This window comes from Aquarana catesbeiana, linkage group LG04 (genome assembly GCF_042186555.1).
Source record: "Aquarana catesbeiana isolate 2022-GZ linkage group LG04, ASM4218655v1, whole genome shotgun sequence".
NCBI lineage: Eukaryota > Metazoa > Chordata > Amphibia > Anura > Ranidae > Aquarana > Aquarana catesbeiana.
In genome coordinates, this window is record NC_133327.1 from 416934589 (window position 1) to 416948352 (window position 13764).

The window sequence follows — 13764 nt, forward strand, 5'->3', positions numbered from 1 at the left end:
CAGTGTGCCCATCAAACACTGCCAGTGTGCCCATCAAACACTGCCAGTGTGCCCATCATGATTGGCGGAGAGGCGGTTTAGTGTTAGGAAAGTGAATAGTCATTCGCTTTTCTAACACAGGTGAGTGACCTACGAGCGCCCAGCATGGCGCTTGTAGGTCACCATTTTTGATGCCTATTAGAGCCTATGGCTCTAATCAGGTGCTTAAAAAACACCCCCGCTGCTGTAATTCAGGCGTCCTGTGCCCGAAAAGGGGCCAGGCGCCTGAGTAGGGGGTGGCAGTGGCGGCCACAGATAGATTCATGCAATGCATGAATCTATCTATAGGTGATAGAGGGGTGGCAGGAGAGAAGGGGCGGCGCTCCTGTGCGCCCTTAATGCACGGGCCACCATTGTGTTCTGGCCATATTTTGATCTTGATGAAAACAGCTATACAGACTGTATAATACAGTCTGTATAAGCTGTTTCCATCAAGATCAAAAAATGGCCACAACAGTACCAGTTGTATTGCAATACAAAAAGATGTACACAGTGGTGTCGTTGTGCAGGCACTGCTGTTACCTGTGGTTCTTCAGCGATAGCCCCAGGACAGGCACTGGCAGTGTATTCTCTGTCGTCTCGGCCACTGCACACCACGCACCTGTGACCTGAGGGAGGAGCCAGGGCCGCATAGGCACAACATATTTACACAGGCAGAGGCAGGCTGAGGCAGCAGCCAATCACGGAACAGCCGGGTCAGTGTCACGGTGATGTTAAGCAGAGGCCCGAGCGCCAGAGCCAATCTGATGCTCGGGCCGGGGGTGAGGAGGGAGGGGTGGATGCATGTGTAGTCGGAAAAGACTGAGAGAGTAGCCCCAGCCCCCAGGCCAGCAGCAGGCTTTGAAAAAAAAGACCACGGCTGCCGCGGAGGCCATTGCAACACAGGGGGCAAGTCAAGTGCCTTCACTCTGAAGGACTTCAACACTCTTACGATTCCGGGGGGGGGGGGGGGCAATTGACCCCCCTTGCCCTATGGTGCGGACGCCCATGGAGGGGTGTACTCACTTTTGTGAGATACTGTATGTATGTATGTATATATATATATATATATATATATATATATATATATATATATATATATATATATATATATTTGCAATCCATACATGCAAAGAAACTAAAACAAATAAGTTCAGAAATCAAGTGTTATGTGTAATAGAATGGAATGACACAGGGAAAAAGTATTGAACACGCTAACTGAAATGTATTTAATACTTTGTGCAAACTCCTTTGTTGTTAATGGCAGCTTCAAGACACCTGGAGAAACTAGTCGCATGCATTGCTCAGGTGTGATTTTGGCCCATTCTTCCACACAGTCTTCAAATCTTGAAGGCTCTGTGGGTCTCTTCTATGGACTCTGATCTTTAGTTCTTTCCATAGATTTTCTTTGGCTTCAAGTCAGGTGACTGGCTGGGCCATTCTAGCAGCTTTATAGTAGATCTGAAAAGTATACACGGCGCTTCACTTTTTCCACATTTTGTTACATTACAGCCTTATCCCAAAATGGATTAAATTCAATATTTTACAAACAATACCCCAGAATGACAACGTGAAAAATGTTTGTTTGAAATTTTTGCAAATTTATTAAAAATTAAATGTACAGAAGTAGTCACAGCCTTTGCTCAAAACTTTGTTGAAGCACATTTGGCACCAATTACAGCCTCAAGTCCTTTTGAGTATGATGCTACAAGTTTGGCACATCTATTTTTGGGCCGTTTCTCCCATTCTTCTGTGCAGGACTTCTGAAGCTCCATCAGGTTGGATGGGGAGCGTCGTTGCACAGCCATTTTCAGATCTCTGCAGAGATGTTCAAGTCTGGGTTTTGGCTGGGCCACTCAAGGACATTCACAGAGTTGTCCCATAGCCACTCCTTTGTTATCTTGGCTGTGTGCATAGGGTGGTTGTCCTGTTGGAAGTTGAACCCTTGCCCCAGTCTGAGGTCCAGAGTGCTCTGAAGCAGGTTTTCATCAAGAATGTCTCTGTACATTGCTGCATTTATCTTTTCCTTGATCCTGACTAGTCTTCCAGTTCCTGCCACTGAAAAACATCCCCACAGCATGATGCTGCGACCACCATGCTTCACTGTAGGGATGGTATTGGCCAGGCCAGAGAATTCTGTTTCTCATGGTCTCACAGTCCTTCAGGTGCCTTTTCGCAAACTTCAGACGTGCTGTAATGTGCCTTTTATTGAAGAGTGGCTTCCGTCTGGCCACTCTACCAAACAGGTCTGATTAGAGGAGTGCTGCAGAGATGTTTTTTCTTCTGGAAGGTTGCAACGATACTAGTATCAGTGCCGATACCGAGCATTTGCACAAGTACTTGTACTCGCGCAAATACTCCGATGCTTAATCCGATGCTTAATCCGATACCTTCAGGCTCCAGCACCGCCACATGAAGAGACATTGCGCAAGGGAATCGGAGGAGTGTTGGAAGCGTCACGAGCTGATTCCCGGAAGTCAGTGGGCGGAGAAGACCTAGGCAGTCAGCAGCGCATTGGAGGCGTCAGAACACTACGACAGCCATCTTGGTACATCCAGCACTCGCCCCGCAGTAAGACGTGTTGGTTGTTACACACAGCCAAATCAGTGCTGCCTATCAGTGCCCATCATTGTCAACTATTAGTGCTCATCAGTGCTACCTCTCAGTGCTGCATATTAGTGCCTCATCAGTGCCACCCCATCAGTGTTCTTCAGTGCTGCCTCATCAGTGCCACCTATCAGTGCAGCAGATTAGCACCTTGTCATCAGTGCAGCCTTATCAGCGCATCAATGAAGTAGAAGTAGTAGTAGAAGTGAAATAGAAAAATTACTTATTTACAAAACTGTGCTTTGAAAACTTTCACATGACATTAAAAAAGTATCGGTAATCGGTATAGGCGAGTACTTGAAAAAAGTATCGGTACTTGTCTTAAAAAAGTGGTATCGGTGCAACCCTATCTGGAACGTTCTCATCTCTTCTCAGAGAAATGCTGAAGCTCTGTTAGAGTGACCATCGGGTTCTTGGTCACCTCCCTGACTAAGGCCCTTCACCCCCGATCGCTCAGTTTGGTCGGGCGGCCCGCTCTTGGAAGAATCCTGGTGGTTTCAAACTTCTTCCATTTAGGGATGCTGCAGGGTCATTGGGAACTTCAATGCTGCAGACATTTTTCTGTACCCTTCCCCAGATCTGAGCCTCGATATAATCTTGTCGGAGGTCTACAGACAATTCCTTGGACTTCATGGCTTGGTTTGTGCGCTGACATGCACTGGTAATTGTGGGACCTTATATAGATAGGTGTTTGCCTTTCCAAATCAGGTCCAATCAACTGAATTTACCACAGGTGGACTTTAATCAAGTTGTAGAAACATCAAGGATGATCAATGGAAACAGGATGCACTTGAGCTCAATTTTGAGTGTCATGGCAAAGGCTGTGAATACTTCTGCACATGTGATTTTTTTTGGTTCTATTTTTAATAAAGTTGCAAAGATTTCAAACAAACTTCTTTTGCATTGCCATTATGAGGTATTGTTTGTAGACTTTAGAGGAAAAAATAAATGTAATCCATTTTGGAATAAGGCTGTAACATAACAAAATGTGGAAAAAGTGAAGCGATGTGAATACTTTCCGGATGCACTGTATTTTCTTTCTTTGAAACCAATTGAGAGTTTCCTTGACTTTGTATTTGGGATCATTGTCTTGCTGAAATGTCCACCCTCATTTCATCTTCATTATCCTGGTGGATGGCAGCAGATTTTTTTTATCAAGAATGTCTTGGTACATTTTTCCATTCATCCTTCCTTCAATGATATAAAGCTTGCCAGTACCATTTGCTGAAAAACAGCCCCACACAATGATGTTCCCACCTCCAAACTTCACTGTTGGTGTGGTATTTTTGGGGTGATGCGCAGTGCCATTTGACCTCCAAACATGGTGTGTATTATGGCACCCAAGGAGTTCAATTTTGGTCTCATCTGAGCAGACTATATTCTCCCAGTATTTCAGTAAATGGGAGTAAATGTTGTGCAGCAAACTATAAATGAGCTTCAACATGCTTTTTCTTCAGCAATGGAGTCTTGTGTGGTGAGCGTGCATACAGGCCATTGTGGTTGAGTGCATTACTTATTGTTTTCTTTGAAACAATTGTACCTCCTAATTCCAGGTCTTTCTGAAGCTCTTCACAAGTGGTCCTTGGCTCTTGGACAATCTTCTGATAATTCTTTTATTTCTGACATCCTCTGTCAGAAATCTTGTGAGGAGCACCTAGTCGTGGCCGGTTTATGGTGAAATTTTCTTTCCACTTCTGGATTATGGCCCCAACAGTAGAGATACAAAAACACAGTCACTTCCAGCGCTAATAGGTCTTCTAACAGATGTCAGATAAAATGGTGGTGAAAGGTATATATGGTATCCCAAAACTAGATGGATGCTGCCTTCCTGTTTTTCTTGTATGGCCCCAACAGTGCTCAATGGAACATTCAGAAATGTTCTCAGTATGTTTTGCAACAATAAGGTTGCAAAGGTCTTGAGAGAGCTATTTGCTTTTACCCATCATAAGATGTTTCTTGTGTGACACCTTGGTAATGAGACACCTTTTTATAGGCCATCAGCTGAGACTGAACCAGCTGATATTAATTTGCACTGACAAGGGGCAGGATTGCTTTCTAATTACTGATAGCTTTCAGCTGGTGTCTTGGCTTTCCATACTTTTTTGCACCTCCCTTTCTTCATGCGTTCAATCCTTTTTCCCTGTGTCATTCCATTTTATTACACATAACAATTTCTGAACTTATTTGTTTTGGTTTCTTTGCATGTATGGATTACATGGGCTTTTACCGACATGTAGTGAAAATGTCATGTCAATAGCACCTTTAGAAATATAATTTACCTAGAAAAACTTTTATCCACTGTATACATTTACACATACAATATACTACAATAGTTACTTACATTACAATCAGACACGCAGACATAATTTCACCATCTACAAGCAGCAGTGTATTTTGCTGGGACCATTAAAATTATCAAATTACTTTTCTCCTTTTGCAGGTGCCTAACGGTGCTTGAATTGTCCCTGCATGTCTGACAACAAAACTGACCAGAGTAAAGTGGAACTTCAACCCAGTTTTTCAATCTAACCTACAATAAACACCTTTCCCACAAATGCAATTTTTTTTTTGTAGCTACCTTTTTGTGTAGCCAACTGGGACTTCTGTTAATTCTTGCCTGGGTGAGAATGACATAGTCCCAGCCATCCACAGCCTCCTAGGAAACCAAGCAGCACCACGGTAGGCTTCAGGGCCAACTATCCCATACTGAGCATGTGCAGTGCACATCATCAGGGGACTGGCTGCAAGGACCCAGAAAAGACATTTCACTCCCAAAGATGTCAGAAAGGAAAACTGTGGAGCACAATCCAGTTGCGATCAGCAGATCACAGCAGGACAATGCTGGATTTGCTGGTAGGGTGAATATGCTATTTAAGCTCTACCTAAAGCATAAGGCAAGAAGGGTATAATAGAAAAAATATCTGTTGGGGAAGTTCCTCTTTATTTTAATTACACGAATCCATAACAAGCAAACTAACCAGAATTCAACCTGTTTTGGCCTTATTTCAGCAGGAAAGCTGAAAACAGAAAGTTTCCCACACAAGTTAACACTAGTACAGAATTACTGAAAAGTTATTTTTAAAATGCTTCATTGTAATATTCCCTTTCAATGATGAGTCATGTTTACCATGCTGGCTCATTTGGCATGCTGCAAAGTGTGTCAAAGTGGTGAATGGTTGCTCAGCTAGATAAAGCTTAGTTCGTCTATAATACATTTTGAATGCAACATATTTTGAAAAACAATAGAACATTTTAGAATAGGACATTCAAAATCTCAGCCCAGCATAGTTACAAGATCTTTAGTCCGTGGGTTGTGCTGCAAGCTCTTGGAACCTGTGTGTAAACCTAGATGTACATTATCAGCTCATAATGGATTGTGGATTTTACATTGTACATTGTACAGGAACTGTCTGCTATTTTATCTGCTCTCAGCAGAGGGTGCTGTGTGAATGTACAAAAGGACAGAATGCTAGCGTACAACAAACACATGGTGTAAGATGTACCCTACGGTGCAGCACGTAACAGCTATTAACCCCACATTTTAATAAGAGCTTGTTTACACCACATGCAGTGCAGTGCTTTGATTCTGCATCAAAAACACATGGGAAGTAGGTTATATGGGTTCCACTGGCATAGTTCACACCAGTGCAGTGCGTTCCAGTAAAAAAAAAAAGTGCAACATGCTCCTTTTTTCTGCACATAACTGTACTAGTAAAAAAGCATAAAAAAACGCACCAGACTCCAGCACAGTGAAAAAAAACCAAAAAAAACAAAAAAAAAAAAAGCATCTGGAATGCATCCGGAAATGCATCCGGAAATGCATCATTAACACGTTAAAAATGTGCATGCAGAAACGCATCCGGAATGGATCTGGAGAACATTTTGTGGCACTCAATGTGTGATCAGTCACAATTAAGTGCTGTAACATGCTGCTCTGCAGTTTATATGAAAAAGGATAATCTGTTATGTCAGGGATTGATTTTATTAGTGTGATGGGGCTACTGAAAATAGTATGTGTGTGCTCCATTCATAAGGCAGGCCATTCATTTCAATGGACTGCCCTACACACTTGGCAAAGTAGCTTACCAATAAATCAGATGCACACATTTTCCATGTCCTTTGTGAATGTGCACAAAATTGCACAATTCTGCACACATTGGCACAATACACTTGAATGCAGGCTTGCTGCTAAGATGTCTTAAGGACTGGATGTAAATATTATAGAACTATTAAAGAGAAGCTCAAAGATTTCAAGTTTGGATGCATAAGCCATTTACAAACAAGCTTCATTACTAAAGTTGTAATAAAGGCAGAAACAAAAATGGCATATATGATGCAAGCTGCCACTAGCAACAACAAAGCAGGTCACCCTGTAACTTTTTTTTTTGGTCACTCTGTACAAATCATCACTCACAATTTCAAAATGCAATTGGAATTTCTTAGGTAAGAAGTCCTGATCATTGTGGATTGGCAACTGGTAAATCATTTACCTAATAAAATCGACATGCACATGGTGCACTGACATGTCCCAGAAGGTTGTGGGCAGGAAGGGAGAACTTCCGCTCTAAACACCTAGGCAGCCAGAGCAGAAGTGGGAGCAGGTAGCTGATAACACTAGTTAACACCCTCCCCCCACCCCCCCAAATAAGTGTGTTAAAGTGAAAGTGTCCTTCTAGAATGAAGTTCCACCTTAAATAGAGTACGTAGGGGGCCATTAAAGAGTGTTATATTTCCATGGAATAAATGAATGGCATTCCTTTTTGAATGTGACATTGCTCAAATACAACCATTTGCACTGGAAATGTATTTTCTTTCTACTTTAAGAAAGCTGTAAGATTTTCCATTCAGAAGACCTCATTGACCTAAGAGATTTATTGTCCGATAGAAGGAGGCTCAGTACTTTGCCTTGTAACTTAGTTTTTTTACTTGTTAAACTTAATTTGTTTATGCATTTTTTGGGTACATGTTAAAATATACATTTTAGACCTGAAGATTAGTTAATATCCCAAAAAAAACATTTTCTGAAAGCAGGGACCCTGGAGAATAAAATGATGGCAGCTGCAATTTTTTTATGTTGTGCAATATCAGCACAACTGGTCTTCAAATGCATAGTAAATAATACATTAAAAGGAGCCATCTTTTCTCCTAATGGAGTACACCATTATCTATAAGTGCCAGGCTGCTGTATCTTTTTCTAATAGGCCAAACTTTTTCCAATGTTGTCTGCTTTGTCTTACAAAAAATGGAGTTAATTGTTTTAGTGATAACGAAGATTGTTCTTTCTTTTATGCTTCTCTTTGTGTTATATTTTGCATAGTTGGGAGTGCTAGTGATTCAAAGGCATCCCCTGGAATGTGTTATTATTGGTCATCTATACTTGTAACTGGAATTTTTGTTTTTTCCTCTTTGGTTGCAATTGAAAATAACGAGTTAAAAATAAAACGTTTATTTTAGTGCACTCAAACACAATACTTAATTTTTTGCAAAATAAAAAAGATGTGGTTACGTTGAGTAAACAGATACCCAAAATGTTAAGCTGTAAAATTGTGCATGCCTGTAAAATGGTGACAAACTTCGGTACCCAAAATTGTAAAAAAGGTCACAGCTTTAAAAAGTGGTTCTAAAGGCAGAAGGTTTTTTTTTTTAACTTAATGCATAAACTTCTGTGTGCAGCAGCTCCACTAATACTTACCTGAGCCCCATCTCGATCCAGCGATGTTGCACAAGAGACTCGGTTGTCCGGGTTTGGCTGAGAAGAGCAGCAAAGCGCCATTGCTTGTTATTTTTAGACCAACAAAAGCAAGACTTTAGTATCACTTTAAGAGCACTAACAAATTAGCAGTTTACGGCTAACCGCGAACTATGGCCCTGGAATTACTGTTCTCACTCTGGGGTGTGTATGTGTGGTGGTGGTACCCAATGTGTGGCACAATCTTCTTTTTTTCTGTAGGTAACTGCAACCCTCATATTTACATAGTGACATTTTTAAAAAAAAAAGTATTTTTTTCTTTCTTTACAGCCCCCTGGGTGATAACATATCAATTTTGTAATGTCCTATTTAAGATCTAGACCCTTAATGTCACCTATGGACCCCAACAAAGCTGTTCAAGCATAGAGAGAGGAGCCTGGAAAGGTTTGCGGCATGAGAGGGCCAGAGAGCAAAAGACACATTTCTTCTTCTCTCCCACAGCGATGATTGACAGAAGCTGTGTCCCTCTCACACTGCCTGCATGTGCAATGTTCTGAATGGCTGCAAATACAGTTGTAGTCCCAAACAGGTGTGCACATAGGTCCCAGCAGAACAGGGGGCAGGGAGGAGTGTGGCAGTGTGGCCTTTTAAAAAAGTAGTACTATTTTATGAAATTGAAAAAAAAGCAAAATGCATGTAACTTGTTATTACCACCTGATTTATGAAAAAAAAAATGCACTTTATACCCAGATGATAATGGGATCCGTGGCTGTGACTTTAAACTGAAGAAAAGATGAAAGTGGCCGCAGCGCACATGTTAATAAAAGCATGTCTCCATTTATTGCACAACATAAGTAAACCCTTACATTCAAGTAAACAAAGTTCTGCTTGAGCTTGGAACAGAGGAGAGCTGAGTTCAGTGAACTGGCAAGCATCTGTCATGCACAAGATTCCGGATGTGGAGACAGTGACATCTATGGGCTCCTAGGATCAAGAAAGCAGGCATGGGGAAGTAAAGGGGCTTGTACAGGGGCCCAGAATCTTGTGCATGACAGATGCTTGCCAGTTTACCGTACTCAGCTCTCCTCTGTTCCAAGCGTAAGCAGAACTTAGTTTACTTGAATGTAAGTGTTTACTTACGTTGTGCAATAAATGGATACATGCGTTTATTAACTTGTGCGCTGTGGCCACATTTATGTTTTCTGCATACCCACAAGGATCTTCCCAGATCTGATAAACACTGCTGCACTGTAATTCAAGCTCTAACTCACCTTTCCACCCATCCCTCTGCTCATCCATCACTGCAGGATATCCTGCTCTCCTGCCCTTCTCTTTGATAAGGCTGTTGGTTATTTCAACAAAGCTCATTTCATCCAGCTGGATTCCCTGACCTTTCAGCTGCATAAGTCCTGGAGTCTCTTTCTCTACCATTACCAAGTTCTTTTTCAGATAGATCATCATTTTGCACACATACCACTATTATTATCATCATCATTATCATCTATAACAAATCTTTTCTGATGTGTCTGATCTCATGAGCACAGAGAGATTATTTTTCTTTTTGGATTTTCTATTTTAAAATGAAGCTTGTTTTAACAGTCTCTAAAAAAAGTTGCTTGAAGCTAGCTGAAAGCTTTGTAACTGTTCTTGTATAAGCTGAAGCCCATGTGCACAAGGCCTACAGGCCCACACTCTCAGAGCTGAGATATTCAAATCTGGTTCTCAATATCCCATATACAAACGGATGTCTGTATGTACAAGGTCCTTTAAGGCTATTTATATGTCTGGAAAAGCAAGATAATGAATCCAATTGGCCACTTGTAACAACAGCTCCATATTTGTTTCTAAGCTCTCTTCTCCAGTTTTTTTTTCTCAATAAACAGCCTTATTGGCGTAATTTTATCATTACTCTGACACCCCAAAAAGCAATCTTACACTTTGTTGGTAACTGGGTATGAATGAAATACCTGCATGCCCCAAAGATTACAAACACAGGTTCTGCTCAATTTAGGATTCAATATACAGGTTGTAAACTCCTCCTGTAGATAAGCACTTTTCAACTACCGATCTTTCTGTTCATTGTAGTCTTCCATTTACACAAATATCAAGGATTTACATACACAAATTGACATTTTCTGGGTTGTTTTCAATAAAATACTGTTGCATTTTATTAACTATATTATTAGCTTAAAATGATGTTTGTTAAACTGATCAAGCACAAAAATATTAATTTGAGAAAAAAAATGCACTAGTAGCTATCTTTATTTTAATGGGGGTTGTCTGGGAATTAAAAAGCTGTAAAAAAATATTTTTTTCTCCACATGAGTAATTTCTATGTCGAAAAGAAATCGACATTATGTGAAAATTTGGATTTCATTATGGCACTAGAAATACCAGACTTTCACATATGTAGCGGTCTTATTTTTAGGATTTGCATCCAAAACGAAACTCTCCCGCTGCTTGCCTGAACCCTGTGAGAGGACACAGTGATGCAAAAGGGTATTGCTGATGCACCACTAAATAAACAAACATGAGTAATAGAACAATGTGGGGATCTTTGGTGGCGTGAGAAAACAACCCAAAGTGAGTGTGAGAAGCCTCCTAAACTCTCGACGAGTTACAAGTGAAATGTCTCACACAAGTTGAAGTTCATCTCATCAGACACACACAGTCGTCACCTGTGAGGAAATTCGTTTGAAGAATCAGAATTCAATATTCAACAGTCAGTATCAGTATGACAGAACATTACAGTTTCAGGTGCAAACAGAACTTTCAGAAGTTGCTGGGCCAAAACACATACAGCAATAAAAATAAGAAAGATTGTTCTTCGATAGCAAGTCTATTTGCTTACCTTTTACTGTGCATGTTTCATTAGGTGGCATGGCTAGTATGCGGTCACCCGTTTGTATGTAGCCAGCTTCTATTTTGCCAGTCACACAAAATCCAGAACCTTGATCTAAGTGCACAAAGATAATGTTATAGTTAAGGCTGCCTAAATACATAACAAGTTGAATGTTCTGAGCATCACTAGAGATAATTTGATCATGTAGGGGAGGAACACAATTATCTAAAGGCTGGTACACACAGACTGAATATTGGCCGGTTCAACAGAAACAGTTAAGGCCTCATGCACACTGGGCATTAAAGAAAAAAAAAAATCTTGCTTATAAAGGTGTTTGGTGTTTTTTCTTTCAGCCTGTAAGCCTGGTTCAGACCTATGCAGTTTGCTTTTTATTCGTTTCTGCAGTGCTTTTGGCGCTGCAATTTGCGTTTTTTAAACAGCTCAGGAAGGTTTTACCCACTTCCTGACCAGGCCATTTTTTGCGATATTGATTAAGACGGATTCACGAAACACGTCTAGGTGTACTAAACGGCTTGCTATACAGGTCATTGGCTCTGGTTTCCCCCCGGGAACCACCATGGATGATTACAGCTCTCCAACTAGTGGTGAGATTAACAGAATCGAATGCACCGTGCTATCATTTATTGGATGCTTTTCTTATCATTTGTTTGTAAGTTTATTTTTTTATAATTTATTTATTTTTCTTTTACATAAACAGGAGAGAAATGAATAATCCTTCTGTATATTACATTCCATTTCTGCACATACAGCCAGACAATAAAAAAATTAAAAAAATAAATAACTTGATAACTCGTTACATTCCATTCCATCTACTCCTGTCTGTTTCTAATATATTATCCAATAAAGATGGATAAAAGAATGAACCCAAATAAACATAAAGAAGTCACAAAAGAGGCAAAGAAGACAAAGAAATAAGAGGAGTTATCTTCCTCTCTCATTTCCGCCCATCATGTTGTTACTCCTTGCCGCGTTAGGAGGGGGGCGCTTCCCCCAGACCTGGCCATAATACTCCAACTACCTCTCAGTATTTCGACTGCAGTTCCTATTTATAGTCAATTTCGCCCTCCTTTCCTTACCCCCCTCCCAAAACAAAAAAAAAAAAAAAAAAAAAAAATACTAAGGGGCTTTGATTGATCTTTTTTCTGGTGAGTGCAATTCCTAGAGGGGGCATAAGCACTAGATGGATCAGTGGTCGAACGTTTAAAACAGCTGATGAATCATTTATGAACTGTTATATGCAAAAGACTGTTTTTGAACTTCAGTTTCAGTTGGATTTACAGACTACCAAGCTTTTATGCAAAACCTTTAGCGCTGCTGAAGTTTGAAAGTCTATCTTTTAATCTAATTTTATTTTAATTGTAGTTTTGATTGCTTCCTTTTTAGAAACGGCACTGCATTGCTTTAACTGACAATTGCGCAATCGTGCAACGCTGTACCCAAATAAAATTGATGTCCTTTTTTTCCCCCACAAATTTTTTGCGCTATAAACAAAAAAAGACCGACAATTTTGAATTAAAAACAATATTTTTTACTTTCTGCTATAAAACATTCCCAATAAAAAAAAAAATTAAATTTCTTCATCAATTTAGGCCAATATGTATTCTGCTACATATTTTAGTTAAAAAAAATCCCAATAAGTGTATATTGATTGGTTTGCGCAAAAGTTATAACTTCCAAAAACTATGGGATATATTTAGGGACCTTTTATTTATTTTTTTTTTTTTATTGTATTTACTAGTAATAGCGACGATCAGCGATTTTTAGCAGGACTGGATTCGAACAAACAGGACACAAAGTAACACTTTTTGGGGCCCAGTGACATCAATACTGTGCTAAAAAAATGCACTGGTACTGTATAAATGACACTGGCAGGGAAGGGATTAACACCAGGGGTGATCAAGGGGTTAAGTGTGTGCCTGGAAGGTGCTTTCTAACTGTGTGGGGGACTGATACACTGGAGGAAAAGGGAGATTGTGTTTCAGCTTAGCTTTGTTTACACCACTGCTCTGTGTCTCCACAGAACGATCGGCTGGTTACGGCGGCCAACGTGGCCGCCGATTGGCTCCCGCTGTGTGCAAACACAGCGGGAGCAGTATTTCTGCAGCACTCGCGCCCCTACACAAACAAACAGGTACGTGATTTTGCACAGCCGGGCCGCCCTGCTGCAGTATATATGCGGTGGGCGGTCCGGAAGAGGTTAAGGGTTTTCATACTTTTTTTTTTTTTTTTTTTTTAATGTGTTTTGCATTTTTTATGTTTTTTTTTTTAAAGGGGAGATGTTTAATTGTTAGGCAGATTGCATATGCAAAACGCATCAAAAAACGCACTACATGCATTTCCGCAGCACGTCCATTGAAGTCTATTGAACCAAAAACGCAGTGTGTTGCGTTTAAAAATGTCCCTGGCCCTTTCCAAAAATGCAGCGGCTGATAAACGCATGGATGTGAATGTGTCCCATAGGAAACCATGTTAAATGGACTAATGCATTTCTGCAAAACGCACTAAAAAAAATATATAGGTGTGAACCAAGCCGTAGAAGCAACTCTATGTTAGCTTATGCGTCCATACACATTTAGGCATTTACAGA

At 40.4% G+C, this 13764-nt stretch overlaps 1 protein-coding gene across 1 annotated transcript in view; it reads right to left on the reverse strand.

Moving 5' to 3' along the window:
- The window catches only part of HBS1L (HBS1 like translational GTPase), a 214779-nt gene that overhangs the window by 26345 nt on the left and 174670 nt on the right, over positions 1 to 13764 (reverse strand). Inside the window, exon 13 of the mRNA XM_073627318.1 lies at positions 11166 to 11270. Coding sequence (XP_073483419.1) covers positions 11166 to 11270 — 105 coding nt within the window. The remainder of the gene's footprint in view (positions 1 to 11165; positions 11271 to 13764) is intronic.